General features: G+C 37.2%; 1 protein-coding gene across 17 annotated transcripts in view; it reads left to right on the top strand.

The window, feature by feature from the left end:
* The window catches only part of unc80 (unc-80 homolog (C. elegans)), an 82405-nt gene that overhangs the window by 43986 nt on the left and 12348 nt on the right, over positions 1 to 26071 (top strand). For 10 of the 17 annotated variants that reach the window (XR_013282422.1, XM_077513824.1, XM_077513819.1 and 7 more), the window contains 22 exons: positions 3861 to 4047; positions 4142 to 4273; positions 5471 to 5614; positions 6792 to 6892; positions 6977 to 7063; positions 7137 to 7320; positions 8541 to 8635; positions 8705 to 8794; positions 8894 to 8995; positions 9089 to 9269; positions 10655 to 10920; positions 11851 to 11985; positions 12061 to 12199; positions 12367 to 12463; positions 13257 to 13427; positions 14225 to 14317; positions 15567 to 15785; positions 19977 to 20207; positions 22350 to 22473; positions 24125 to 24250; positions 25243 to 25366; positions 25505 to 25711. Coding sequence is in view for 16 of the 17 variants with exons in the window: in XM_077513824.1 (XP_077369950.1) it covers positions 3861 to 4047; positions 4142 to 4273; positions 5471 to 5614; positions 6792 to 6892; positions 6977 to 7063; positions 7137 to 7320; positions 8541 to 8635; positions 8705 to 8794; positions 8894 to 8995; positions 9089 to 9269; positions 10655 to 10920; positions 11851 to 11985; positions 12061 to 12199; positions 12367 to 12463; positions 13257 to 13427; positions 14225 to 14317; positions 15567 to 15785; positions 19977 to 20207; positions 22350 to 22473; positions 24125 to 24250; positions 25243 to 25366; positions 25505 to 25711 (3235 nt within the window). In the remaining variant the exon portion in view is untranslated. The remainder of the gene's footprint in view (positions 1 to 3860; positions 4048 to 4141; positions 4274 to 5470; positions 5615 to 6791; positions 6893 to 6976; positions 7064 to 7136; positions 7321 to 8540; positions 8636 to 8704; positions 8795 to 8893; positions 8996 to 9088; positions 9270 to 10654; positions 10921 to 11850; positions 11986 to 12060; positions 12200 to 12366; positions 12464 to 13256; positions 13428 to 14224; positions 14318 to 15566; positions 15786 to 19976; positions 20208 to 22349; positions 22474 to 24124; positions 24251 to 25242; positions 25367 to 25504; positions 25712 to 26071) is intronic. The other 7 variants (XM_077513830.1, XM_077513829.1, XM_077513822.1 and 4 more) reach the window with 3 other exon arrangements.

Raw genomic sequence — 26071 nt, 5'->3', positions numbered from 1 at the left:
ATGTTACTTAAAGAAACGTGATATGTATTTTCCTTCCTCGTTTGCGGGTTTAAAATTTGGCATCAGTAAATAATTGGCCACCGATTGTCATTGTCGTGAGCCTAATGACAGATGACCCTTTTAAGAGTTTTCACTGGAGAAATAGCAAGTTTTCAAAAAAATGTCCTATTTGATCCTTGCAACTGCAATATATACACACACATATATATATATATATATATATATATATATATATATATATATATATATATATATATATATATATATATATATATATATATATATATATGTATATATATATAAGATCAATCTTGAAATAGCAAGTTTTCAAAAAAATGTCCTATTTGATCCTTGCAACTGCAATATATACATATATATATATATATATATATATATATATATATATATATATATCTTGTTCCCATTATTTTATTATCTTTTTTTGCTAATGGGATATTTTTACATCACAATCGAGGATTAACTAATTTGCTCCCAAAGGCGTATTTATTTATTTTTTTATGTTTTTTTAAGCTAGAGCATACAGAAGACTGATTCAGCCTCTGAACTGCAGAGAACAGGTGAAGCAATGGTAGTTGTTACAAAAATGGCCAGCAGGTCGCAGCAGAGTATAAGAGATCAAGCAGGGCCATATTGCAACAAGCTCTTTTCCCCACTGTTTTAAACAGATTTGTGAATAATGATGAAACTTAGCTATATTGTAATGTTAACTGCTGCAAAATGGAATCGTATAGAAATATAAAAATAAAAAAAAATCCTGATGAAAGAAGAGACTTTGTTTCTTTTGCTTGGTTCCATGTTTTTATAGCAATAGAACACAATAGTCTATGGGCCTTACACAATCAGTCAAAATCCAATAAAGCCTGGTACACATATAAGGATTTTTCAAATCTTAAAAGATTTTTTATCTTTGTCAGACGCCACACAAAAATAAAAAAATTGGGGCATTTAACAGCTTTGGTCGTATTGTGTGTAAGGTGCGCAGATAATCTCATCACAGCTCCCTCACATACATAAAGATTATCATCTCAACACTGGTCAAGATTCCAGTCCTCCGTGAGAGACCTCTTGCGTGATTATATGTGATCTAATCAAAACCGGAAGGGGATTTTTTTTTTTTTTTTTTTTTTAAATCACTCCCTCACACAAGCTTACATCATGTAAGCCGCACATGGTCTCCCAGGTGGAGAAGTGAACCCACACCAACCGGCCCCGAAGGCAAGTGGAGGGGGAAAATAATACGCTTGTTGTTTTTGTATGCGCGCACTTCAGTCTTTTTCAGTTAGGGCGCCTCTTGATTGGCTACATTCCGTTTGACGTCACAGTTGGTGGTGCAGACGCACCTCGGTGTCCCCGCCGACGTTAAGATTTTTGTTGTAAATATTTATATGTCGTAACATGTTCATTATTTAAGATTGTCAGCCCGGACTGGTTTTGGACCCAATTATCGGGACAAAACCACTCTTAACACATCTCACATGTAAAGATAATCTTATAAGATAATCTTATAAGACAAAAGATTGTCGGGAGTTTGACGTCCTTGGTCGTGAAGGGGCAATATCGGGACAAAAACAGCCCGATTCTCTTTATGTGTGAACCAGGCTTAAAGCAGCCAGGAGCGAAGGGTGGTTGCTTCAGTGAAAATGGCTGCCAGTCAAAGAGTTAATAATGAGCTTTTAGATGCCACTTTTGATTATATAAACCAATTCACTTTTATGAGAAATACAGAAATACTGTAATTCAATATTCTGTAAACTTATTTGACATGAATTATTATTAATACAATATAATTTTGGGTTGAGAAGAATGATTTTGGTACATTTTGTCAGATTGGGGGGGGGGGAAGTTACATTTGCGCTGTTAAATATACATTTTGTACTGTAGATGTGAAATGTAATAGTTTTGATATAGTTTGATTTAGCTGGTTATATCTTTAATTTGATATGGACACCGTGGACTGTTACATGCATGACCTTGCCAAAATAAGAATGTGTGTACATCAGAAAGTCATGACCATGCAGTGAACAGTCCTTGTTTTTTTTTTGTTTTTTTTTTTGTTTTTTTGTTTGCCTTTGGTCAACCAATACTGACTGAGAGGTTACCCTATCCCCCCTATACATTTGTTGTTGTTGATTTTTCTATTTATTTCTTATTTTATTCGGGCCAGGCATATTATTATTTTTTTTTTTAGAGGGCAGGGGCAATATGCTGAGAAATAAAACGCATCGATTTGTGACTTTCTAAATTTGCAAGTTTATAAACTTAGGAGAAATACACGTAGCATAGCTATATTATATTCATTTGAAGATTGGTTGGTGTTTCATGAGATTGTTTATAAAATGAAAATGTATGGATGTGTAAATAATTTTGGAAACTAAATGTACAAGTAAATTTACATTGCATTTGAACAAATGAACTTAAATGCATGATCGTCAAGGTGTGGACCTTCGCAAAGTGAGGCGTCTTTGTCGCTGGCCGTACCCAAAGCTTTCAAAAGAGTGAATGCTGAACATTTTATGGTTCATCTCTGCTACCTCCTTTATTTGAAAACCCCACCGAAAAGTATTAACATTCAAGTTGTACGCTATGTGTATTTTTCGTAAGTTTCTGAGGTTTTTTTTCTCACAAATCTGCCACTTTATAAACTCATAATATAGTTTTTTTCGCGCAAATTTGCAAGGCTTTATATATATATATATATATATATATATATATATATATATATATATATATATATATATATATATATATATATATATATATATATAGTCCCTAGTTGTGCTTTTGAGTGTGGATGGTTGTTCGTCTCTTTGTGCCCTGCGATTGGAAGGCAACCAGTTCAGGGTGTACCCCGCCCACTGCCCGAAGCCAGCTGAGTTGGGCTCCAGCACCCACCGCGACCCTTGTGAGAAATAAGCGGTTCAGAAAATGAATGGATGGATGGATGGATGGATGGATATATATACGTGGCCCTAATACGGCGTCGTGTATTTTCCCCATACTGCGTATTTTTTATTTTTTTGCCCTCTTGTGGTTTATCAGGGGATGTCGTTAATTTTTATCAACTGGGTGTTTGAAGCCCTTTGAGACTCTTTTGTGATGCAGTGCTATATGAATAAATTTGACTTGACTTTTTGAAGTGTTTTCAGGGTGTTGACATGCAAACAAAAATTACGAATAAATAAGAGTTTTTTGAGGGAGGAAACAAAAGCACGACGACAGATATTATGACCATTGACAAAAAAAGCACAAACTGTCACATTGATGTTTATCTTTATGTTAGTTATTTTGCATGATTATTTTACGTGTTACAGAATTTGCTGAAGACCTTCCTCTATCATTTTATCTGTCTTTGTTTTTAGTTCCCTGCATTAATTCAATCAGTCCATGCCATAGTAAGTTTTCTGTCCAGATCTTTGTGCTGATGCATCTTTTTTTTTTTTTTTTTACCTTAAATCATAAATGTCAGGAAATACAAATGTTCTAGACTTTTTTTTTTTTCCATGACTCAATTGGGGTCAACTGTTTTTTTTTTCATCCGAGGTTTCCAGGAGGTTGCATCTTGATCAGAAATGAGCACTGTCTGTCGGAAAACAGCAGCATGCGTCAGACATTGTGTGTTGTGCTGTGTCTGCATGGTCATGATGAGACCGACTTCGCCCGTGGATGTTGACATGTATGCGTTATTACCAGCACGTGTGCCGATGCCGTGATAATGTATGCAGCAAGTTGTCGATTTCATGCCCGAGGATCACCACAGAGCCCTTTTTGAGCCAACGGAGAAATGTGGTAGTAAATCCAACTGGCACAATCGTGATGGTCACCCCCTCCACCCCCCACAGAAATCCTTCTCCGCGCGGGCCGTGTCGCGCTCTCACCAGCGAGCGGAGCACATCCTCAAGAACCTGCAGCAGGAGGAGGAGAAACGACGGCTGGGCCGCGAGGCTAGCATCATCACCGCCATCCCCGTGGCGCAAGAGGCGTGCTACGAGCCCACGTGCAGCCCTCCGGCCGAGCAGGAGGAAGAAGGTGGGTACGCTTGCGCCACTGCAAGAGTGTCGTGCGTTTTTTTTCTTCTTCTTCTTCTTTCTGACCTGTCCACATTTGACTTTGATGCCGCCAGCAGAAGAAGTGGTGAACCTGGCGTCTCGCCGTCTGTCTGTCAGTCCGTCCTGCGCCTCCAGCAACTCCCACAGGAATTACTCGTTCCGCCGAGGCTCCGTGTGGTCAGTCCGCTCATTGGCAAGTGCTGAAGGTATGACATACTTTCAACCTGCGCTTTATTTTGGGAGTTCATTATGGGCACATTTCAGTTTTTGGCATATCAATTGTCCATATATTGGTGCTGTCAAAGCGTTAACTCATTGATTAATTACAAAAAAATGATTGCATTAATCATATTAACGCAGATTAATCGCACTATTAATTTTGACCACACAACATCCATCTAGCTTGACACCGGGTGGCAACGTTTAGTGCTGCCACTATCAAATAGTTTTAGAATTGATTAAACTATCGATTGTTCAATCAATGAGTTGACTAACCGGATTCATTTGAATTTTGCATTAAAGTTGTATTACAAAAGCATTTTCCCTGATTACAGTTTATTAACAAGTGATTGGTGTTTATTTTGTACTTCATATTCATATAGTGATTAAAAACAAGGGGGGGCGGGGGAGGGGGGTATTGATGCTGTACTGTGTTACCAGTTCAGTCATTTGTTTCCAAAGTAAAAACAGATGTTTGCAAATGTCTCATTCTGATTAAAACACAAAATACTTCTTTCATGAAAGACTAAAGATATCAGTAAACAGTTACTGTTGATATGCTGAAATCAAAAATATTTTGACAATTTTCAATTAAAAAATACCGCCAAACGACTACTCAATTATTAAAATAGTTGATTAATTTGATAATCAATTACTTGTCAATTAATAGATTAATTTTGACAGCTCTAGCTATGTTAAAGGTAGCACAGGTTGTGTTTGAGCAATAAACATAACTACATGCATTCAAGTAAAGCATTTAATACATGTTTTGCGTATTACATTCAGAATATTTGTTCATGTCAAACTACTGGGGTCATTTCATTTTAAATTATGCAAGTAATGCAGTGGATCAAAAAATGTTGAAGACACCCTCATAAAAATTAAATGTCGAAAGAATTAACACATAACAGGTGCTCTTCAAACTTGGCGGCAAAAAAAAAATGTTGATCAAAAGCCTTTTTAATTAAGTGTTTCCGTTCTAAGATGTGATTAATCTGATTTTAAAAAATATTGCTTTGACAGCTTTAAACATGTATACAATAACCCTCATAAGCACAAACAATTCCAAACACGTTTGATTGAAAAATCAAGTACCGTAACCGCGAGAAAGTGATCATGGTTCGGATGCCATCCCTCATGTTGTCATGCTTGAATCCAAACTTTGTTGATTGCGTTTTTCCCAGATGAAGAGAACACGACGGAACACACGCCCACGCATCACATGCTGCAGCCGCCGCAAGCGGTCTTCCCCGCGTGCATCTGCGCTGCCGTGCTCCCCATCGTCCACCTCATGGAGGACGGGGAAGTTCGAGAGGACGGCGTCGCTGGTGAGCCTCCTTTCGTTTGCCTCTCTTGCACTCGACAGTCAACCTCTTTCGTAGCTTGACATTTCGACATTCACATTTTTAGTGGAACCTATCCTCAGCCGTTTGCTGAAAAACCTGATTCGCTTATTTTTGTGCGAAAGTCTTAGCATAGGGAAGTTGTAATCGGTGTCAAGGAAGTATCGTTTAAGTGATACATCTCCACTGAGAGACACAGATCTATATAGGCTTTTTTTATATATATTTTTTTTATTTGTGGGCTTGTTAATTATTCACTTTTTGGATGTACAGTGGACCGGTTCATGGGAATTAGGGACCAGGCTGACTCGCGAACAAGGTTATTTTAGTTAACTAAAACTAATGAAAAAAATAAAACTAAAATTCAAAAAACAATTTCGTTAACAAAATAAAATAAAAACGAAAATGCGTTTTAAAAACGAAAACTAACTGAAACTACATTTTATGTTTACAAAACTAACTACAGTGTACTTATAGTGAAAATGTCCTTTGTTTTCATCTTTAATGCATGAGCCTTTGGGGTTGATTTTAAATGTGATTTGAAGTAGATTTAGTTTGATGTGACCCAGAATAAGGACTTTTGAAAATGTGTCACACAGAAGTGACGTCATCTCGCAGCAGCCAGTAGAAAAGCACCTTCAGATGACGTCGCTCCCATGGTGTTTTTTAAATATTGTGCACAAGTAATCCACAGTTTTTTTTTTTAACTAAAACTAATACTGAATCTAACTAAAATTAAGCATTTATTAAATGACTAAAACTAATAAAAACTAACACAATCACCCTGAAATCGAATTAAAACTAACTAAATTAAAAAACAAAACTCAAAACAGAATTAACTAAAATGAAAATTTGAAAACTATAACCCTGCCCGCGAATAGCAAAAATCCACATTACAATTGAAATGCATTGTAAAAAATATATATATATAAATATAGAATATTTTTTGACCCCCTTTTTTTATGTATTAAAAAAAAATCTAAAAAATGGTGATAAACATTCAAAATGCATTTTACACAGAAAAACAAGGTAAAAATGGAGGGGGGGTGACAATATATTTTTTTTTTCATAAATATTTGGGTCAAAGAAAATGTGTGAATATGCAAATCCCCTTTGTACTACAGCTATATTTTCAAGCGTGTATCTTTGTGTGTGTCCTCAGTGAGCGCCGTGGCCCAGCAAATCTTGTGGAACTGCCTGATTGAGGATCCTGCGCTTGTCCTGCGCCATTTCCTTGAGAAACTCACCGTGAGCAACCGGCAGGTAGGAAAAGCAAGCAGTCTGACAGACAAATCGTGGCAGCCGCCGCCGCCTCTGATCGACCGCACTTTGCTTGTCCTTGGCCAGGATGAGTTGATGTACATGTTGAGGAAGCTGCTACTTAATATCGGAGACCTCCCGGCGCAGACTTCCCACATCCTTTTCAACTACCTGGTGAGCGTGCCGACACGACGATCGTCCACCCTTAACCTCAGGCTTGTTTCGAGCGGCGTGATTTCCTCCCCAGGTGGGCCTGATCATGTATTTCGTGCGGACCCCGTGCGAGTGGGGGATGGATGCTATCTCAGCGACGCTCACCTTCTTGTGGGAGGTGGTGGGCTACGTGGAAGGGCTGTTCTTCAAAGACCTGAAGCAGACCATGAAGAAGGAGCAGTGCGAGGTCAAGTTGTTGGTCACGGCGTCCATGCCAGGTGAGACAGACAAAAAGGGAATTCAAGGCATGAGAAGAAGTTCTGGAACTGGGTGCTACACGGTGCCACGGCATATAGTAAAAATGACATTTGCTCCTAATTAATTTGCATTGTCGATATTTTCTAAATATGCAAATAAATTATTCACATTTAAACAAGAAACATTTCTCTCCATAACTCTGTGGTAAAAAAAATATGTAAATTTTTGCACGCAATCTGGTAGGTTACAGGGTCTTGACCACCCCAAGATCTTGGAAACAGTTGCCTTATACAAAGCTTTTCGGGTAGCAGTTAAAAAAAAACAAAAAACACTAAGAATAACCAATTTCCCTTCTTCACATACACATTGCGCACATGACGTCACATCTGCAGGCAGAGGGCGGGAAATTTGAACCTGAATCCAGTCTGAAAAGTATTGGCCAGAGGCTTGCAGGAGTACTCATTGTGAACAGATAAGGAATTAGAAGATGTCATATATGGTCAAATAAAAAGTCTATTGTCATGATATTTTTGAGCAGCGTTAATGTTCAAACTATTCATGATGTTAGGAATTGTAGGAGTTTCTCATTCATTTTTGATGAGCACTCATGCCTACTTTTTTTAATTTTAACGTTGAATGCTGAAGGATTTATTTATTTATTTTTTATTCATTGATTCACAGCCATTTTCACTGAGACAACCACCTTCGCCCCTAGCTGTTTTACTGGATTTTGACTGATTTTGCAAGGCCCACAGAAGAATAGTGTGTTCTATTGCTATAAAAACTACCAAAAGAAAGATCTTCCTCCTTCATCGGCAAAAAACAAGTAGATTTCTATCTGTTTCCGTTTGTAGCGGTTAGCATTAGAATATGGCTAGGTTTCATCATTATTCACAAATCTGTTTAAAACAGTGGTGAAATCAGATTGTTTTCAACATGGCCCTGGTTGATCTCTTATACTCTGCTGCCACCTGCTGGCCGTTTTTGTAATTACTACCATTTCTTCAACCATTCTTTGCAGTTGAGAGGCTGCATCAAAGTTTTCTGTATGCTCTGGCATAAAAAAACAAAACATAAATACATCTTTGGGACACTTAAAACATTTAAAATAGAGCATATTTATAAGTTTTGGGGAGCAAATTAGTTAATTTACTGTATAGTAATTATTTTTTAGAACTACTGATGTGGGCTGTGGATCTGGCTTTGAGAGATGACCTTTTCATACGTATCTTTTGTGCAGGAACCAAAACTCTGGTGGTGCACGGGCAGAACGAGTGTGACATCCCAACACAGCTGCCGGTCCATGAAGACACGCAGTTTGAAGCTTTGCTGAAGGTACGACCTCGAACCCGTGCGGAATGCCAGATCATTTATGCAGGATATTCATCATACTCCTGCCACCAGGAATGTTTGGAGTTTTTCAACATTCCAGAAGCCAGATCGGCTCATTACTTTCTGATGGATAAACGGTGGAACCTCATCCATTATTCCAAGGTACCTGGCAATTCATTTCCAAGCAAATCTTTTGGAATTATAATACGTTTAGTTTTGAGTCCTTCCATGGTGCTAATATATCATTTGGACCTGTTCCAGACATATGTGAGAGACATCTACCCCTTTCGAAGGTCAGTCTCGCCACAGCTCAACCTTGTCCACATGCTGCCCGAGAAAGGACAGGAGCTGATCCAGAAACAGGTTGAGTGACCTTTGCGTGAATTGACGTCATTGTCAATTTCTCTCCGTCTTATTCTTATTCTTTTCCGCCCTTTCCATTGGCTTTGTTTTTAGGTGTTTTCCCGCAAACTGGAGGAGGTCGGCCGTGTGCTCTTCCTCATCTCCCTCACTCAGCACATGCCCGCTGTGCACAAGCAGTCTCATGTCTCGCTGCTCCAGGAAGATCTGCTCCGCCTGCCATCTTTCCCGAGAACTGCCATCGATGCCGAGTTCTCTCTATTTAATGCGCCGCAGGGTACGGCTCACGAGGGCTGGGTTTAAAAAAATCGAATAGTCGATATCCAATCGATTTTAAACATTAAACCATGAATTGATTATTTTCAAATCAATTTTTCCTATAAATACATAAAGTAGAATAGAGTAAAGTAAAAAATGGAAAAAGTAGGTTACATTTTTTGTATCTTACTGTCTTTTGAAGTTTACTGTTAACGTGAATTTAAAAGTATTTTCTTCCATTTATGAAAGATCTGACTTAGTGCACTTTAAGACAATTCAGAATCTCTTTTAATTTATATTTACAATTATTGAAATAGAATGATGAAAATATTTTCATCTTATCCTTGCTGATGCCAGTGTTTGTGTAACACTTAAGTGATTAGAAGACGTTACTTTCATTCATAAACCAAATCATTAAACCGGTTACTGCCGCCGCAAAATTTAATTTTGAATTTAATGTTAGTGGAGTTTTTATCATGTCCTTGATCTTGAAGGAGAATTGATGTTCCACAATTACTCAATATTGGACTGAATTGAAGTGAATCGAATCAAATTGGGAAAAATCGAATCAAACTGAACTCTTGTGAATCGAAATCGAATCGATTGAGGAAGTTAAAATTAGGGATGGGAATAAAAGTTGACCAAGTCGGTTTGGTCGACCAGAAAAAGTGGTCGACGCAAAAATGCATACGTCAAAGCTATTTTAATAATTTTTAAAAACATATTTGGACGTTGCCGGGATGCCCGGAACCAATATTTCGGTTCCGCACGGACACTTAATGCTGGATCACAACTAACTAAGATGCTTCTTAGTGTTTATTTGTGGTCTCTTTAGACTGAAAAGGGAGAAAAATAACATCGCTACATGTCTTATGTTTGTAACAAAACAATCCACGTCAAAATTGCTAAATAAATAAGCGCTTTAATGAATTTATTGCCGCCGGCCAGTAAGATGGCGGGTGGCCCGACGCATCAGCAACAAGAAGGTGTATCTACTTCCTGTTAACAGAGCAAGACTTCTGGGTACGGCGACTTCAGCTGAGTTTTTTTTTTTTCTCTCTCCCTTTTTTTTTTCCACTTGTTTTTTTTGGAAAAAAAAAATTGGAGGGGGGGGGTCTATTAGTCGATTCATCGATGGAATAATTGATAGGCGACTTGATTTTTTAAAAAGTTGTTATTGACAGCACTAGTTAGAATCGATACCCAGCCCTACGTCTAACTACTGCCGTCTCATTATTTTAATTCGCTCTATCGGTGGTTCGCAAAAAAGAATTGCTGAATTTATTTATTTTTTTTTTAAATATCAGTGGACAGATTCTACAGGGGTAAACGATGCAAAATGGTGCATTTTTTAATACTGAATATCACTGTATTTTTTAAAATATCTTCCTCTTTGTCCTCCAGGCAAGGAGCTCTTTGGGTTAGACACCCTTCACAAGGTGTTGTGGATCAAGCTCCTTGAGGAGATGTTTCTGGGAATGCCCAGCGAGTACCCGTGGGGAGATGAGATGATGCTCTTCCTCAACGTTTTTAATGGGGCGTTGCTGCTGCACCCAGAGGACAGCGCCCTCCTCAGGCAGCACACGGCGACCGCCATCAACACTGCGGTGCACTTCAATCACATGTTCTCGCTCAGCGGATATCAGTGGATCCTGCCGACCATGCTACAGGTATGTATGTGAGTGAGTGGGATGAATGTTCGCCCCGGGAATGGAAATCAAAGAACAGTCCTGAAACAGAAATATCGGGAATCTGATTAGACCAAAACTTGCTTTTAAAACTCATTGATATAATCACAAAATACACTAAAGCAAAAAAAAAAAAAGAAAGAAAAAAAAAAAAAGGATTATTGTGCCACAACACAACAAATTCCCCCTTACTACCTTTTTCAGTTTTGGATTATGGTGACATTATCTACAGACATGCCTCTGTCTCCGTACTAAAACCACTTGACTCTATTTTTCACTCTGTACTTACATTCAGTACTGGCTCAGTACTGATACCTGGTACTGCCTTAGTACTCGCTCATCCCTAGTTTTTAATAATGTTTACTCTCTTTGTTTCTATTTCTGTACTATATCCTCTTGACATCATTGAACGTGAGGCTTTGCCCTCAATGAGCATTATAACATTTAAATTATTATTATTGTTATTATTATTATTATTATTATTATTATTATTATTATTATTATTATTATTAAATTAGAGGCTCTTATTTCATCAGGAAAAAAAAAGTATATTTGTATCTGTTTCCGCTTTGCAGGAATTAGCATTAGAATAGTTTCGTCAATATTCACATTCCTGGTGAAAACACTGGCAAAAAGAGCTTGTTGCAACATGGCCCTGGCTGATCTCATACTCTGCTGCCACCTGCTGGCCGTTTTTTTTTAATAACTACCATTGCTTTAAGCCACCTCTTCATGTCAGAAGTTGCATCAAGCCTTCTGTGTGCTCTTGCATAAAAAAAACAAAACAAAAAAAAACAAACAAACAAAAACATATAAATGCCTTTTTGGGAGGGAAGGACAAAGTATTAAAAGAACATTTTTACACGTTTTTGCGATGATTTAATTGTTAATTGAATTGTCTTATTGTGGCAGGTTTATGCGGACTATGAGGGCAACCCTTTACTGAGGCAGGGAATCGAGTTCTGCTGCCGTCAGTTCTACATCCTCCACCGCAAGCCCTTTATCCTGCAGTTGTTTGCCAGTGTGGCGCCGCTGCTAGAATTCACCGTAAGAACGCCGGCCGCAAATGTGTCTTTACACTTGTAACGACTGTTTAGCTTACGAAAACGCTCCTGCCTCCAGACGAGCACCAGTAGCGGCCTTTCCAAGGGGGTGTCAGCTCAGTGTCTGTTCGATCTTTTGGTCTCTCTGGAGGGCGAAACTCAGGATGCCCTGGATGCACTGGAACTGGTCAAGGCTGAGAAACCATTGCGCTCTCTGGGTAAACTGTGACACTTTTAGGACGGATGGACACATAGACATATTAGTTCAAAATGATCAACATTAAAGTAATTACAGTAGATGTAAATGTCACATTTGAACAATGAGTGCAAATATTTCAGGTATAAGCATAGCAAATAATATAAACCAGTGTATATTTTGTTGCAGATTTCTGCTATGGCAATGAGGACTTGGCCTTTTCTATTAGTGAAGCCATCAAGCTGTGCGTCACCGTGATCGCCTATGCGCCGGAATCTTTCAGAAGGTGAAGAATTCCACCCTGTTTCACATTACACTTGTTTGTAGACTTTTCTTTTTGTCCTTTTTATTTTTATTTTTTTATTATTTTAGAAGCTTTCTTTATTCTAAATGTTTTTAAAGTTTGCCGTCTTATGTTTCAACATTGTCAATGTACGATCTTTTAGTAAATTTTGTAGGCTACTTTTATTTTCTCTTCTTTGCCCTTCATGTTGTTAGCTGCTGTGTTTGTTAAGGCTTAGAAGTTTCAGGAAAAGTGGTTCAATTAGTTGTTAAATCAAAAATTAATTATTAAATAAATTGATAATCAATTGACTCGTTAATTGAAGGAGACTCAAACTTATTATTTAAATTCATTTTGAGTGTTCCGGGGTTGCTGGTTCCTTCCCCCATCAAGGTCCAATTCCAGGAATTCAACCCCAACCAAGGTCCAGTTCCAGGAATTCTGCGGAGCGGTCCCTAAAACACATAACATTTCATAATTCATTGTTCTGTACAAAATAAGACAGTCAGGCTTCATTTTTTTGTTTTTTTTTGTTTTTTCGGGTCAGTCAGTCTCCTGGCCTCAGAGCGGATGGGGACTGTCTGTTTGTGGAGGCCGTCTGTTGGTCAACCATCCCCACCTTGGCGTGCCCAAGGCAATGAAATGAAGTTCATTTGTCCTTGATGAGTTTGTAAAATTTACAACCGACAGCTAATTGTTACATAGGGGTTGTCTTTCCTTGATTAAAGAACAATGAGTTGCCTTGTGTATGAAATGTGCTATACAGTACAAACAAACGTGCTTTGCCTTTGGTCAGTCTCCAAATGCTGATGGTGCTGGAGGCCCTGGTTCCGTGTTTCCTCCAGAAGCTGAAGAGCAACACGATGACCATGGAGTCGGCATCGGCTGCCAGGGATGAGATCGCAGCCATTGCCGCTCTGGCCACATCCTTGCAGGCTCTCCTCTACAGCTCCGAGGCCCTTACAAGGTGCCACACCTGTCCACAACTGGCCAATTGCAGAGGTGGCGGACCACAATCGCATGACTTGACTCGAGTCAGATTGAAGTCGACAATTTTAGGGTTGCTTGGCTAAAACGTGTGAAAGACTTGACTTTGACTTGGAATTCATGAGACTTGACTTGGAATTACCTGACAAGTCTTACCTGTTTGCATTTGAAAACTGACTTTGACACGAATATTTTTTTTTGTTTTTTGACACTCCGTGAATTAGGTTTAACGTGACAAAGGCTTTGATCATTCACCTCATCCTTGAAAACGTTCAATTTCATCAGATTCCTTCATGTTTTATTTCAATTCCATACACCGGCAGCTCATTAAACAGTAATACAATGCTGCTGTCCATAGGTTAGTGGGTGTTTTTGATTCTACAACCCCATTTGAATAGGCAGCGCTCCAGAAGGCATTGACCTGCCCATTGATTTAAAAAAAAAAAAAAAAACGTAGATGACGTCATTTAACGTTTATGGCAGCATACGTCGTGATTTTACTAATCGTTATTAAACGTTTTTGGCCCTTCTTTTATAAATTATATAAAGAATATGATTGGGAATGTGTGACATGACTGTTCATGAATTGCTGTGCAATGTCTTGACTGGCTTGAAGTTTAGTGAGAACTTGAATTGACTGGAGTATATTTTTTTTTACCGCAGTAACTTGGGATTTTCTTGAAACTTGAAGGTTCAGATTTGAGACTTGTATGACTTCCTGCCATGTGTGCTTAACAGAACATGCGTGCGTGCGTGCGTGCGTGCGTTCTTTCACAGGCCCATGACTGCGCCGCAAATGTCCCGCTGTGATCAAGGCCATAAAGGAGGCACCACTGCCAACCATACCATGTCAGGAGGAGTCAACACAAGGTCAGATGAACTTTAGCGATAAAAACGTTATTTCTTTAAATTTTGTTATTAATGTATGCATGTCTTTATACAGTACAATACTACACATTTTTATTATTTAAAAAAAACACTTGATAGTAGGGATGTAACGATAAAGGCAATATTGTGACATTGCGATATTAAAACTGCCACAATATATCGTCGTCGTCATGTCACAACAATAAGAGCAGCACATCTGTTAAGAAAGTCAGGTTGATTTCCATTTGTGCAGGTCTAGCACCTTCTGGTGGCTGGGTTTTTAGTGTTGTTTAATTTTCAAAAGACATGTTTTGGCCCTTCTTTGTTTCAAATTCACACTAATGGTCAGCTGAAGGGGAACGTAACTTGTGCTTGTGAACATTACGTCAATGAAAAATATATATAAAAAAAAAAAAAAAAAAAAAAGAATATATATATATATATATATATATATATATATATATATATATATATATATATATATATATATTGCGATTGGCTGGCAACCAGTCCAGGGTGTCCACTGCCTACTGCCCAGAGCCAGCTGAGATAGGCGCCAGCACCCCCCGCGACCCTTGTGAGGAATAAGCGATCAAGAAAATGGATGGATGGATATATATATATATATATATATATATATACCTCATATATTAGTGGTGTCAAAATTACTGGGTACATTTTGAGTTAATTTAAAGTTCCTTTAACACCACTAATTTTTCTAATGCGCAATTAATGACCTGCCCTTAATTGTAAAGCCTGAAGTGTGGGAATTGCAGTGCAACGCAGCAGACACGTCCATGTTAAAATTTAGCAGTAAAATTGTATTTTACAATTTTAATAATACTCAGAATTTCACGTTACTTCATGTTAAAGATTAGATAGCTCTTAATATGAAAAGAAAAAATTCACTGAGCTGTCACCATCTTACAAATGCAGCTAAGCCATCTAGTGGCAGAAAAATGACCAACACAAATCAATATCATACTCGTTTTTTAAATTACAGTCCATCTTTTTAATTTTAACTCCGTTATGAATTATGAAAATACTGTATCAATGACTAAAAGAAGAAGCCATATTTCAATTAGTTTAAACATTTTTCCACTTTATGTTAAAAGTATGAAAACTTTTTTTTGTGTACTTGTTGGCCAATGTTTTTTTTGTTTTTTTCTTGGGGGATGGGGGGGTGAAACTCGTTCCTGCCACTGTAGTTTTTCATGAGGTCTTTTCATGTGATCGGATATGTGTCGCTCAGGGACAACCTGCACCTGCTGGAGGAGGGCCAGGGCATGCCGAGGGAGGAGCTGGACGAGCGCTTTGCAAGGGAGGAGTTCCGCCGACCTCGAGAGTCCCTGCTCAATATCTGCACAGAATTCTACAAGCACTGCGGACCACGTCTGAAGATCCTACAGAATGTCGCCGGTGAGCCGCGGGTGACGGCGCTGGAGCTACTCGACATCAAGTCCCACATGAGGTGAATTAGGACGCCGACTCCATCTGGCTTGATCAGCACCGATATTTGGCATTTTGACAAATATCGGTATCTGTCTTTTTCTTAAAAAATAGATCCATTTAAAACTGTGCTGATCGCAGGGAACTTTTTATTTGGATTTTCAGTTAACTTGATAAGAGATACTGCTGACCCAAGGAACTCTCTGCAGCTTTTGTTTTTGTTTGAAAGTAAAACATAGATACATGGAAGTTTAACATTGCAGTTATTTTTGAAATTTTGGCAAAATATATTTACGGTAGAAAACTACAGAGAGATATGATATTTGCTTCTTTAACTTTTCATGTGGTTATTAAGACATACTTATGACCGTGGGAGCTCTTTGACGTTTTTTGTTAGAATTTTAAAACATAGATGGTTCTAACAATAAAAAGGGGAAAAAAAATTGATTTTGCTAATCTGAAAAGTTGTTCAATAAACATATGCTTTAAGACATTCAAACAAAGTAAAGAGTTGGAGTTTGTATTTTAAAAATTGTTGATGCCAATATTTTTTTCCCTTTTACTGAAATTTAAGCCTTTAAGTTGGATTTAGAGAAACACAACTGGTCTGAGGTTTATTCAAATAACGATCCTGATATTGCATATAGTGAATTTCAGTCAACCATTATTTCTTTATATAATAAACATTGTCCATCAATTAAAATTACAAGAAAGTATAAAGGTCCAAATAAGACATGGATGACGAAGGGAATACAGAATGCATGCAAAAAGAAAAATAATTTATATAAAAGATTTATTAAATTGAGAACTGTGGAAGCTGAAACAAAGTACAAGATCTATAAAAATAAATTAGCAAATATTATTCGAATAAGAAAGAAAGATTATTACCATGAATTATTAGAACAGAATAAAAGTAATACACAAGAAATATGGAAAACACTAAATCATGTAATTAAAAAAAGCTCTAAAAAAACAAATTTTCCACAATATTTTATAAAAGATAACGATATGGTAATTGATGAAATTTCTGACATAGCTAATAATTTTAATGAATATCTAGTTAACGTGGGCAGTAACTTGGCAAACAAAATCCCAGAGCCAAGAAACAAACGTGAAATAGATAATAACATTGTAAATAATTCATCCACAATGTTTCTTAATGATGTTAATGATATAGAAGTATTAAATGTTGTGAAAACATTAAAAAATAAAAAGTCTACTGACTGTCTTAACATTGATATGACATTAGTTAAAAGTATTATGAAATATATTGTACAACCTTTTACATATATTTGTAATTTATCATTTAAAACTGGTATATTTCCATCAAAAATGAAGATAGCCAAAGTCATTCCTGTTCATAAAAGTGGAGAAAGACACACGTTTAATAACTACAGACCAATATCATTGTTGCCACAGTTCTCAAAAATTCTAGAAAAATTATTTTCATATAGATTGGATAATTTTATTGAGAAACATAAGCTCTTAAGTGAAACCCAATATGGGTTTAGAGAAAAACGGACCACCTCAATGGCAGTCATGGAGCTTGTAGAAGCAATATCTACCGAAATAGATAATAAAAAATTTACTGTTGGGATTTTTATGGATTTAAAAAAAGCTTTTGATACTATAGATCATTCTATATTAATGAATAAATTAAATAAATATGGAATAAGAGGTTTAGCTTATAAGTGGATGAAAAGTTATTTGGAAAATAGATATCAGTATGTGCAGTTTAATAATGTACAATCAGAACACATGAAGATCACTCATGGAGTTCCCCAAGGGTCTGTGCTCGGCCCTAAATTATTTATACTGTACATAAATGATATTTGCTATGTCTCAAAAATATTGAAAAGTGTCTTATTTGCTGATGATACAACTTTCTATTGTTCAGGAGAAAACCTGAAGCAGCTTCTGACTACTGTGGAGTATGAATTGAATATAATAAAAAAATGGTTTGATGTAAATAAATTATCATTGAATTTAAATAAAGCCAAGTTCATAGTTTTTGGCACTAGACAAATCACTCATCAAGTTAAAATTATGGTGAATTCAATTGAAATAGAAAGGGTGAATGAAAATAAATTCCTTGGAGTTATTATCGATGATAAATTATGTTGGAAGCCACACATAGAAACTGTTAAAAGGAAAATGTCAAAAATCATAGGGATACTCTATAAAAGTAAGGATGTTTTAAACATGAAATCATTATATATATTATATAGTTCACTATTATTACCATATTTGACCTATTGTGTGGAATTATGGGGAATGGCATATAAAACAAATACTAACACCGTTTTCAAATTGCAAAAGAAAGCTATAAGAATTATTAATGGATCAAAATATACAGAACCAACACATCCACTATTTATTAAATTAAATGCAATGAAATTTTATGACTTGGTGGATTTTAAAATAGCACAAATAATGTATAAAGTTTATAACAATTTACTCTGCCACAGTACTCAGAAGTTATTTGAAATTAGACACAGTCCTTATGATATAAGGGGTACAAGTGTGTACAAAAAACCCAAAACAAGAACAAATATTAAGCAAAGGTGTGTATCTGTAAAAGGTGTTGATCTGTGGAATCATTTGGAAATTGCTCTGAAAAATTGTGACTCAATGCTGGAGTTTAAAAAAATGTTTAAAAGTAAAGTTCAAAAAAATTATCTATGTCAGACCAGAATCTGAAAAATGTACATGTGAGTATGTGTAAATAATCTAGATAGGTATTATGGTATATGTTTAGTAAATTTATGTATATATGTTTTTGGTAAATGTGAATATGTTAAGTGCACTTGTGTGTATGTGTATGTATGTATATGTGTATATGTATATATATATATATGTATATGTGTATGTATGTATATATGTATATATATATGTATATATATAACTTGGATTATATATATCATTTATTATTATTATTATTTTTTATATTTATATATATATTTTTTTTTAATAATTAGTAAATTAAAATTGTATTAATAATGAAATAAGTTTAAATATATTGAGTAAAAGGGGTAGGACTAGATAAGTTTTTAACTTCTTCCTACTCCCTTTTGAACATGTAAGTTATGATTGATTGAATGATTATTTTATTGGGATTTTCTTCTCTTTTGATTGTTGTTGTTTTCTGTTTTATTTCTGCTGTTCATTTGTTTATATGTTCAAAATAATAAAAGGAAAAGGAAATTGAATATCGGCTCCAAATATCAGTTATCAGTCACCTTGACTAGTAATCGGTGACGGTATCGGCCTTGAAAAAAACATATTGGTTAGGGCTGGGTTTAAAAAAATCGAATAATCGATATTGAATCTATTTTCATTTTCGAGCCTGGTTTTAATTCATGAAACCATGAATTGGTTATTTTAAGAATTATTTTTTTCCCATAAATTCATATGAAAATAGAATTTTAAAGGCCAATTTATTGTAACTTGTTTTCTTGAAATATACTGTTCACATAAATTCAATAGTATTTTATTAGATGAGATGAGATGAAATGTATGGAAGGATGAAATTAAAATATTTTCATCTCATCCTTGCTTGTCAATTTTTAACACTTAAGATTATAAGACATGTTGCTTTCATTAAAGGGATACAGTCAAATGTTAATATTTTGTCTAGAATAAATTTGATATTTTCATTCTTTTTATTTTATTAGTACCTTTAAAAACACATTTTGCACCTTGCAGTCAACTGAAAATGACATCACAATGTGCTCAGGTAACCAATCACAGCTCAGCTTGTGAATGTCACATGACCCAACCTAGAAAACAGATGAGCTGTGATTGGTCGTTACCTGAGCACTGACCACATGGGATGTCATTTTCAGTCGTCAACAAGTGGCAAAATAGTTTTTTTAAAGTATTAATTGTATGTGAAAAATAAGTGAAAAGTGTCAAATTAATTATAGACAAAATGTGAACTTTTTATTGCTATAATGGGCTAAATAAGTGAAGTATCCCTTTAATAAGCTAAATAATTTAACCACTTACTGCCTATGCAAAATTTAATTTAGAATTTAATGCCTGTGGAGTTTTTTGTTCACATCCTTGATATTTAAGAAGAATTGAGGCTCCATAATTAATATCGGATGGAACTGAAGTTTAACATCTCAATCTGAATGGAAATTGAATCAATACCCAGCCCTAATATCGAGCTTTTTGTAAGCCCAGTTGACGTCATGATGGCACTTCCCAGGCTGGCCGAGATAGCCCACGCCCTCCTGAAGCTGGCGCCGTACGACACGCTGACCATGGAGAGCCGAGGCTTGCGCCGCTACATCATGGAGATGCTGCCCATCACCGACTGGTCGTCGGAAGCCGTGCGTCCCGCCCTCATCCTCATCCTCAAGAGGCTGGACCGCATGTTCAACAAGATCCACAAAATGCCCACGCTCAGGTGCGCTCGCCCACAGGCATTATGCACCAGGTCTGTTCAATCCCACTTTTTGACTTTCTCTGTCTCCGCGTGAGGTGTTATCGTGCTGTGCCAGTGCCGTCCGTGGTGGTGGTGGTGGTGTGCAACGCTCCATATGCGGCTTCTCTTTGGCACTGCCCCCTGTCGCGCGCTGGGTGCTGATGTCCCGTGTGCGTTTGCTGTGATGTCATTTTTGTGCAGCCGCGTGTGGGTCGAGTCTTCTGCCGTGGAACCAATCTGATTTGATTGCACGTTCGCAAAAACAACAATACTAATTGTGATGTGCAAAAAGTACACTACATGGACTCAATTGGCGGGTGGCCCAAAAAACTGCTCCCACCAGCACAAAGAGCTAAACAAAATGGTGAACGCTGCCTTGGCAACAGTAATGAGCAGCGTCAAGGCACAATATTAGGTACATCTATATAGCATGCCTAATATTTTCGTTACCTATTTGGACTCCATGGATAGGTCAACTATTTCCAACAGTTTTCAGCAATATGCTGTGCTTAACCCAATTAACTGCAACCACGATAATAAATATAAGCTCTTGTATTGGACCTCATTCCATTGTGCAGATTGTCCTTGGTTGGTATAGGCTTCACGTGATTACGTCATTATTTTTATGTAGTACTATATTTAAACGGTTACTTGACTCATTGAGCCATTATCAGTAGTAAAGTTAGTATTTTATCTAGAATGAATTTCACAACCTCATTACTTTCCATGTGCAATTAATACCTTTAAAAACAAATTTTTCCACTTGCTTTCGACTGATGATGACATCATCTGTGCTGAGGAAGTCGATAATGACCAATCGTGGCTCAGTTTGCTGACCAAATCCAGATAACGGGTGAGTCATGATTGGTCGTTAACTATTTCCTCTGCACTGGTGATGTCATCTCCAGTCGACAGCAAGTGGAAAAATGTGTTTTTAAAGGCATTAATAAAAAAATTAAAATAAAATAATAAACTTATCAAATTCATTCTGGACCAAACGTTTACTTTTTACTGCTGAAAATGGCTCAATGAGTGAAGCGTCGCTTTCAAAACAAATTTTTCCACTTGCTGTCGACTGATGATGACATCACCTGTGCTGAGGAAGTAGATAATGACTAATCGTGGCTCAGTTTGCTGACCAAACCTAGGAAACAGGTGAGCTTTGATTCATCTTTTTTTCTTTGATCTTTCCTTCGGTCTCCTGACCTTCGGAACTTCACGACTCTGGCGAGACTCTGAAGTACCCGGTTAAGGTGAAGGGTAATGGGATTTTTATTAGGTTTCAGGTCGACTAATGAGCACGAATTCGCATGCACACGCACACACGCACACAAATGCGCACACAAAAACAGAAAAAGAGAGCAATGATGAGTCTTTGAGGATGATTTTATATGTGATTTTAAGAAGATTTATTTCGATATTAACCAGAATAAGGACGTTTGAAAGTGTGTCATACACGAGTGATGTCAACTAGCAACAGCCAATAGAAAAGCACCTTCAGATTACATCGTTCCTAGGCGACAATTTTGCGTTTTTTCATTTAACTCAGCCAAACGGCAACGCTAGGTAAGAAATGCATTACATTTTACCATGGTGTTTATTAAATATTGCGCACAATTAACACACATTAAAAAAAAATGCTGAAACTAACTAAAACTAAAAAAGCATTAAACATAACTAAGCATAAAAAAACACCTTGAAAACTAGTTCATACTAACTAGTACTACATTTAAAAAGCAAAACTCAAAACAATTTAAAAACAAAGATGAAAATTGCCAAACTGTAATAATACTGATGTAATCCACATGAAAGCACTGGTGACTTCTTGAGTGCAGAAAAATCTATGATACGGCATCCTTGGCACGCTGCACAAGCAGAAAGATAGAAGAGGAAGATGCGGAAGTGGCAAACTCTGAAAGTAGCGTTCCATGCCGGAGACGCGACCCAAATCTTGTTTGCATCACGTCACGGGCCTGTCGCTGCACTGTATGCTACTTTTTGTCAGCTTTTCAGCCTTGGCCGGCCGCCAATGTGATTCTAGGAAAAGGAATTTTCAAAGCATCTTTCAAAGTATTCATGTGGCCTGACTGTACGTTTGGTGGTGGGTGGGCGGGGACTGCGGCGCCCTGTGCTGCTCGCTTCTGTGCTTTCCAGGAGACAGGTGGAGTGGGAAGCAGCCAGCAACCTGATTGAGGGCATCTGCCTGACTCTCCAGCGACAGCCAATCATCTCTTTCCTGCCTCACCTTCGTTCGCTCATCAACGTCTGCGTCAACCTGGTATGAGAAGACGGCACAAAAAGTTGTTTTTTTTTCGTTTTTTTTTTGGAAAACGCTTTTAAGAAACGGCCTCGCCTTCGATCTGGCTTGCAGGATGAGTTTGAAATTGAAAATGGGAAGTGGGAACCTCTGGGTACCTCACGATACGATATGCAATGCATTAAGGCTCACAATAATGATTATCTCACGAATATCAATACCACAATTATAGATATATTGGTCAGATAATAAATCCACAGTCATCTACGATAAAACTACTCAAGACATAAACTAATATTTTTTCAATGAGAAAATCGTTTCTTTTTATACCATCACTGAAACACGATATAGAACTGGTGTCTTCTTCACAGTGAGTACTTTAGTGTATTTTTTTTTTTTTAAACAAATACGAATGTCTTCTTAAGAGACAACTTTCTGTCAACAAATTGGTGTCTTTCTTAAACACTATGCAACATAGTCAATAGTTACATAGTCAATTGTTTCCTTTTATAAACTGACACCATTTTTTTGTGTAACATTGCAAAAGTAAATAAATAAAATTACTTCAATATTACATCCAATTAAATTAATAGTCCTCAGAAATTGGGTGCTTCAAAAAGTCGAAATATAAAATGTGTTTTAAAACGTTAAAATTGAAGACATAATACACATTTTTCATAGAAATGTATGCAAACCTGAGTGAGTTGCTGGACAGATAAATGTCTTATGGTGCATTCGTGGATGGTCGGAAATCGGATAAATCCGTGTTGTTTTTTCTCTGTTCCGACCTGAAAGCGTTCGAGGCGAAAGTCAACAACCAAAATGGCGGCTAATGGTAAATTTTTATTTTTTTGGTTCTTAAAACTCATTTTTGACCTCCAGCAAACTTACCTACTCATAATTTTGCTTCATTTATTGTTTTTATCTTATTTCATAAGCGTTATTCCGTTATTCCATACAGTTCAGTAATTCACCATGTGAATTCATGCCGGGAGATAGCGGAATAATGTCACGTTATGTGAAGTTATGTCAAATATTTATGAATGAAGAAAGCTATCTAGTTTTATACTCGAGTAAATTGTGTTTTACCATTCACGGTCTGTGTTTCCGAAGGAGTAGCCATTTTCGAGTGAGGTCACTCACTTGTAATCCATCGGTGAAGTCGGGTCCTTTTTTTTTCTGACTTCGGAAGTGGAATTTCCAAGTTCAACGGGGCGTTCCCCTACACACTTCCTGGTTTGAACTCGGAAAAGTCCCACTTCTGACCATCATCGAATGCAACATTGCCCAAGTCAAAGTAAGCTGATGAGTCTTCCTCACCTGAAGACTTGCGTCCATTTCCCCACCACTCTTATGGGGCACTCCCCCTAGTGGCCCGCCAAGTAATTGCTCAATAAGTAATGAACAATGGATCCATTATAGTCAAGTCAACTTTTAGCTGTATATTAACTACAAATATTGCGATACTTGCATAGGTGTATCGATAAATCTATCTGGAGACAAAGTATCACGATTTATTGCGATATCGACACTCCTAATCACGACCTTGCATGTTAAAAAAAAATGGGCTGAAAATCATTCCGAGATCTTCAAGTTGATTTTTATTTGTTGTTTTTTTACACTAGTGCAACGCCAAATTTGTGCTGTAAGCGTTTTGTTGTGTTGTGTGCAGGTGATGGGGGTGGTGGGCCCATCCAGCGTGGCAGACGGCTTACCTCTGCTCCACCTCAGCCCTTACCTTTCCCCGCCGCTCCCTTTCAGCACAGCAGTCGTGCGGCTGGTCGCCTTACAAATCCAGGTCGGATTCTCCGTAGCGCACAGGAAACACGTTTGCAATCGCTTCACAAATTGATTGTTTAAGAAGTAGCGCAAGTGCCAATGATGAGCAACAATGGCTGCACAGACAGAAAATAAGATCGCAATAGCTTATATAAAGTAGAATAATATGCAGCTGTCCAATCTACGGATGGGTACCACTGCTCATTGGTTGCTAATTGGTCAATTCCCTTCGACGTTGTTATTCGACAGTTATGTTGTTGTCTTTCAATATTGTTCAAGCTTGTAGCAAGGTTGTGCTTTAGTAATATCATTGCAATTGTAAACTGTATGTTTACACCGGGCCTTAGTTGAAATTAACTCATTCAACCCAAAAACATATAAACACGTTTTTTAATTATCTGTCCTTCACTCCCAAAAGCGTATTTACATTGTTTTGTTTTGTTTTGGTTTGTTTATTAAATGGACGAGCATCTTTGATGCAGCTTCTGACACATGAAGAGGTGGCTTAAGACAATGTTTGTTATTACTAATAAAAAAATAAAAAAAATAAAAAAAAATGGCCAGCAGATGGCAACAGAGTATGAGATCAGCCAGGGCCATGTTTCAACAAGCTCTTTTTGTCAGTGTTTTCACCAGGAATATGAATAAAGATGAAACTTAGGTATACTCGAATGCTAATTGCTGTAAAATGGAAACAGATACAAATATTCTTCCTGATAATGAAAGAAGAGACTCAAATCTTTCTTTGGGTAGGTTCCATGTTTTTATAGCAATATATCACAATATTCCGTGGGCCTTGCTAAATCAGATAAAATCCAGAAAAAAAGCCGGTAATGAAGGGGGGTTGCTTTAGCGTAAGTGGTTGGCAGTAAATGAGTTAAAAGCCTGACTCGGCGTAATTGTTGATGTTTGTAAGAGTGTATCGTTCTGCTTTCATGTGGCTTCAAACTAGACATGTCAAAAATCAGAGCATTTTGTTATTGTGGTTGTTAATATTTTTCTTTTGTCTAGGCCTTGAAGGAAGATTTCCCTCTCAGCCACGTGATTTCACCGTTCACCAATCAGGAGAGGCGAGAGGGGATGCTCCTCAACTTGCTCATTCCCTTTGTGCTCACTGTTGGGTCTGGAAGCAAAGGTATACGTTTACACATATCTTTTTTTTTTTTTTTTTTTTTTATTTATTTATTTATTTATTTATTTATTTTTTTAGTGTAAATCTGAAAAAATAAAACAGAATGAGTCTTTTACTTTCCTATGTGAATGTGTTCCTTAGACAGCCCCCACCTTGAGCAGCCGGAGATATTCCTGCTGCTGCAGACGGTCATCAACATTCTGCTGCCGCCACGCATTATCTCCACGTCCCGCACCAAGAACTTCATGCTGGACGCGTCGCCGGCTCACTGCTCCACCCCCGGTGACACGGGCAAGGACCTGCGCAGGGAGGGGTTGGCCGAGTCCACCAGCCAGGCGGCCTATCTGGGTACATGTTGCTGACTGATGGTGTAGTGCGAAGGTCTCAACATTTGACAGACAGACAGACAGACAAAATATTTTTCCAAGGACCTCAAATAATCTTAATGCCAATTCAACTTAACTTGACCAAAGTGCCATAGGAATGAAGAGGGCCATTTTATTGGTTTGAACATATAAACATAAACACATTACAAGTGTAAAATACAAGTTGAAGTAAAGATAAAAATTTAAAGGAAGAAAAAAAATGTCAACAATAAATTTCATAATTTACATGTTTAAGGAGTAGGAAGAAGTACACGCACTTATCAAGTCCTACTCCATATTATTTCTATCATATTTATCAGCTAACAAATTGTTCCTATTCAAT

The sequence above is a fragment of the Festucalex cinctus genome, chromosome 2, assembly GCF_051991245.1.
Source record: "Festucalex cinctus isolate MCC-2025b chromosome 2, RoL_Fcin_1.0, whole genome shotgun sequence".
In the NCBI taxonomy this organism is placed as follows: domain Eukaryota; kingdom Metazoa; phylum Chordata; class Actinopteri; order Syngnathiformes; family Syngnathidae; genus Festucalex; species Festucalex cinctus.
Note: the sequence above shows the minus strand (reverse complement) of the source record. Positions and strands in the feature narration are given on the sequence as shown.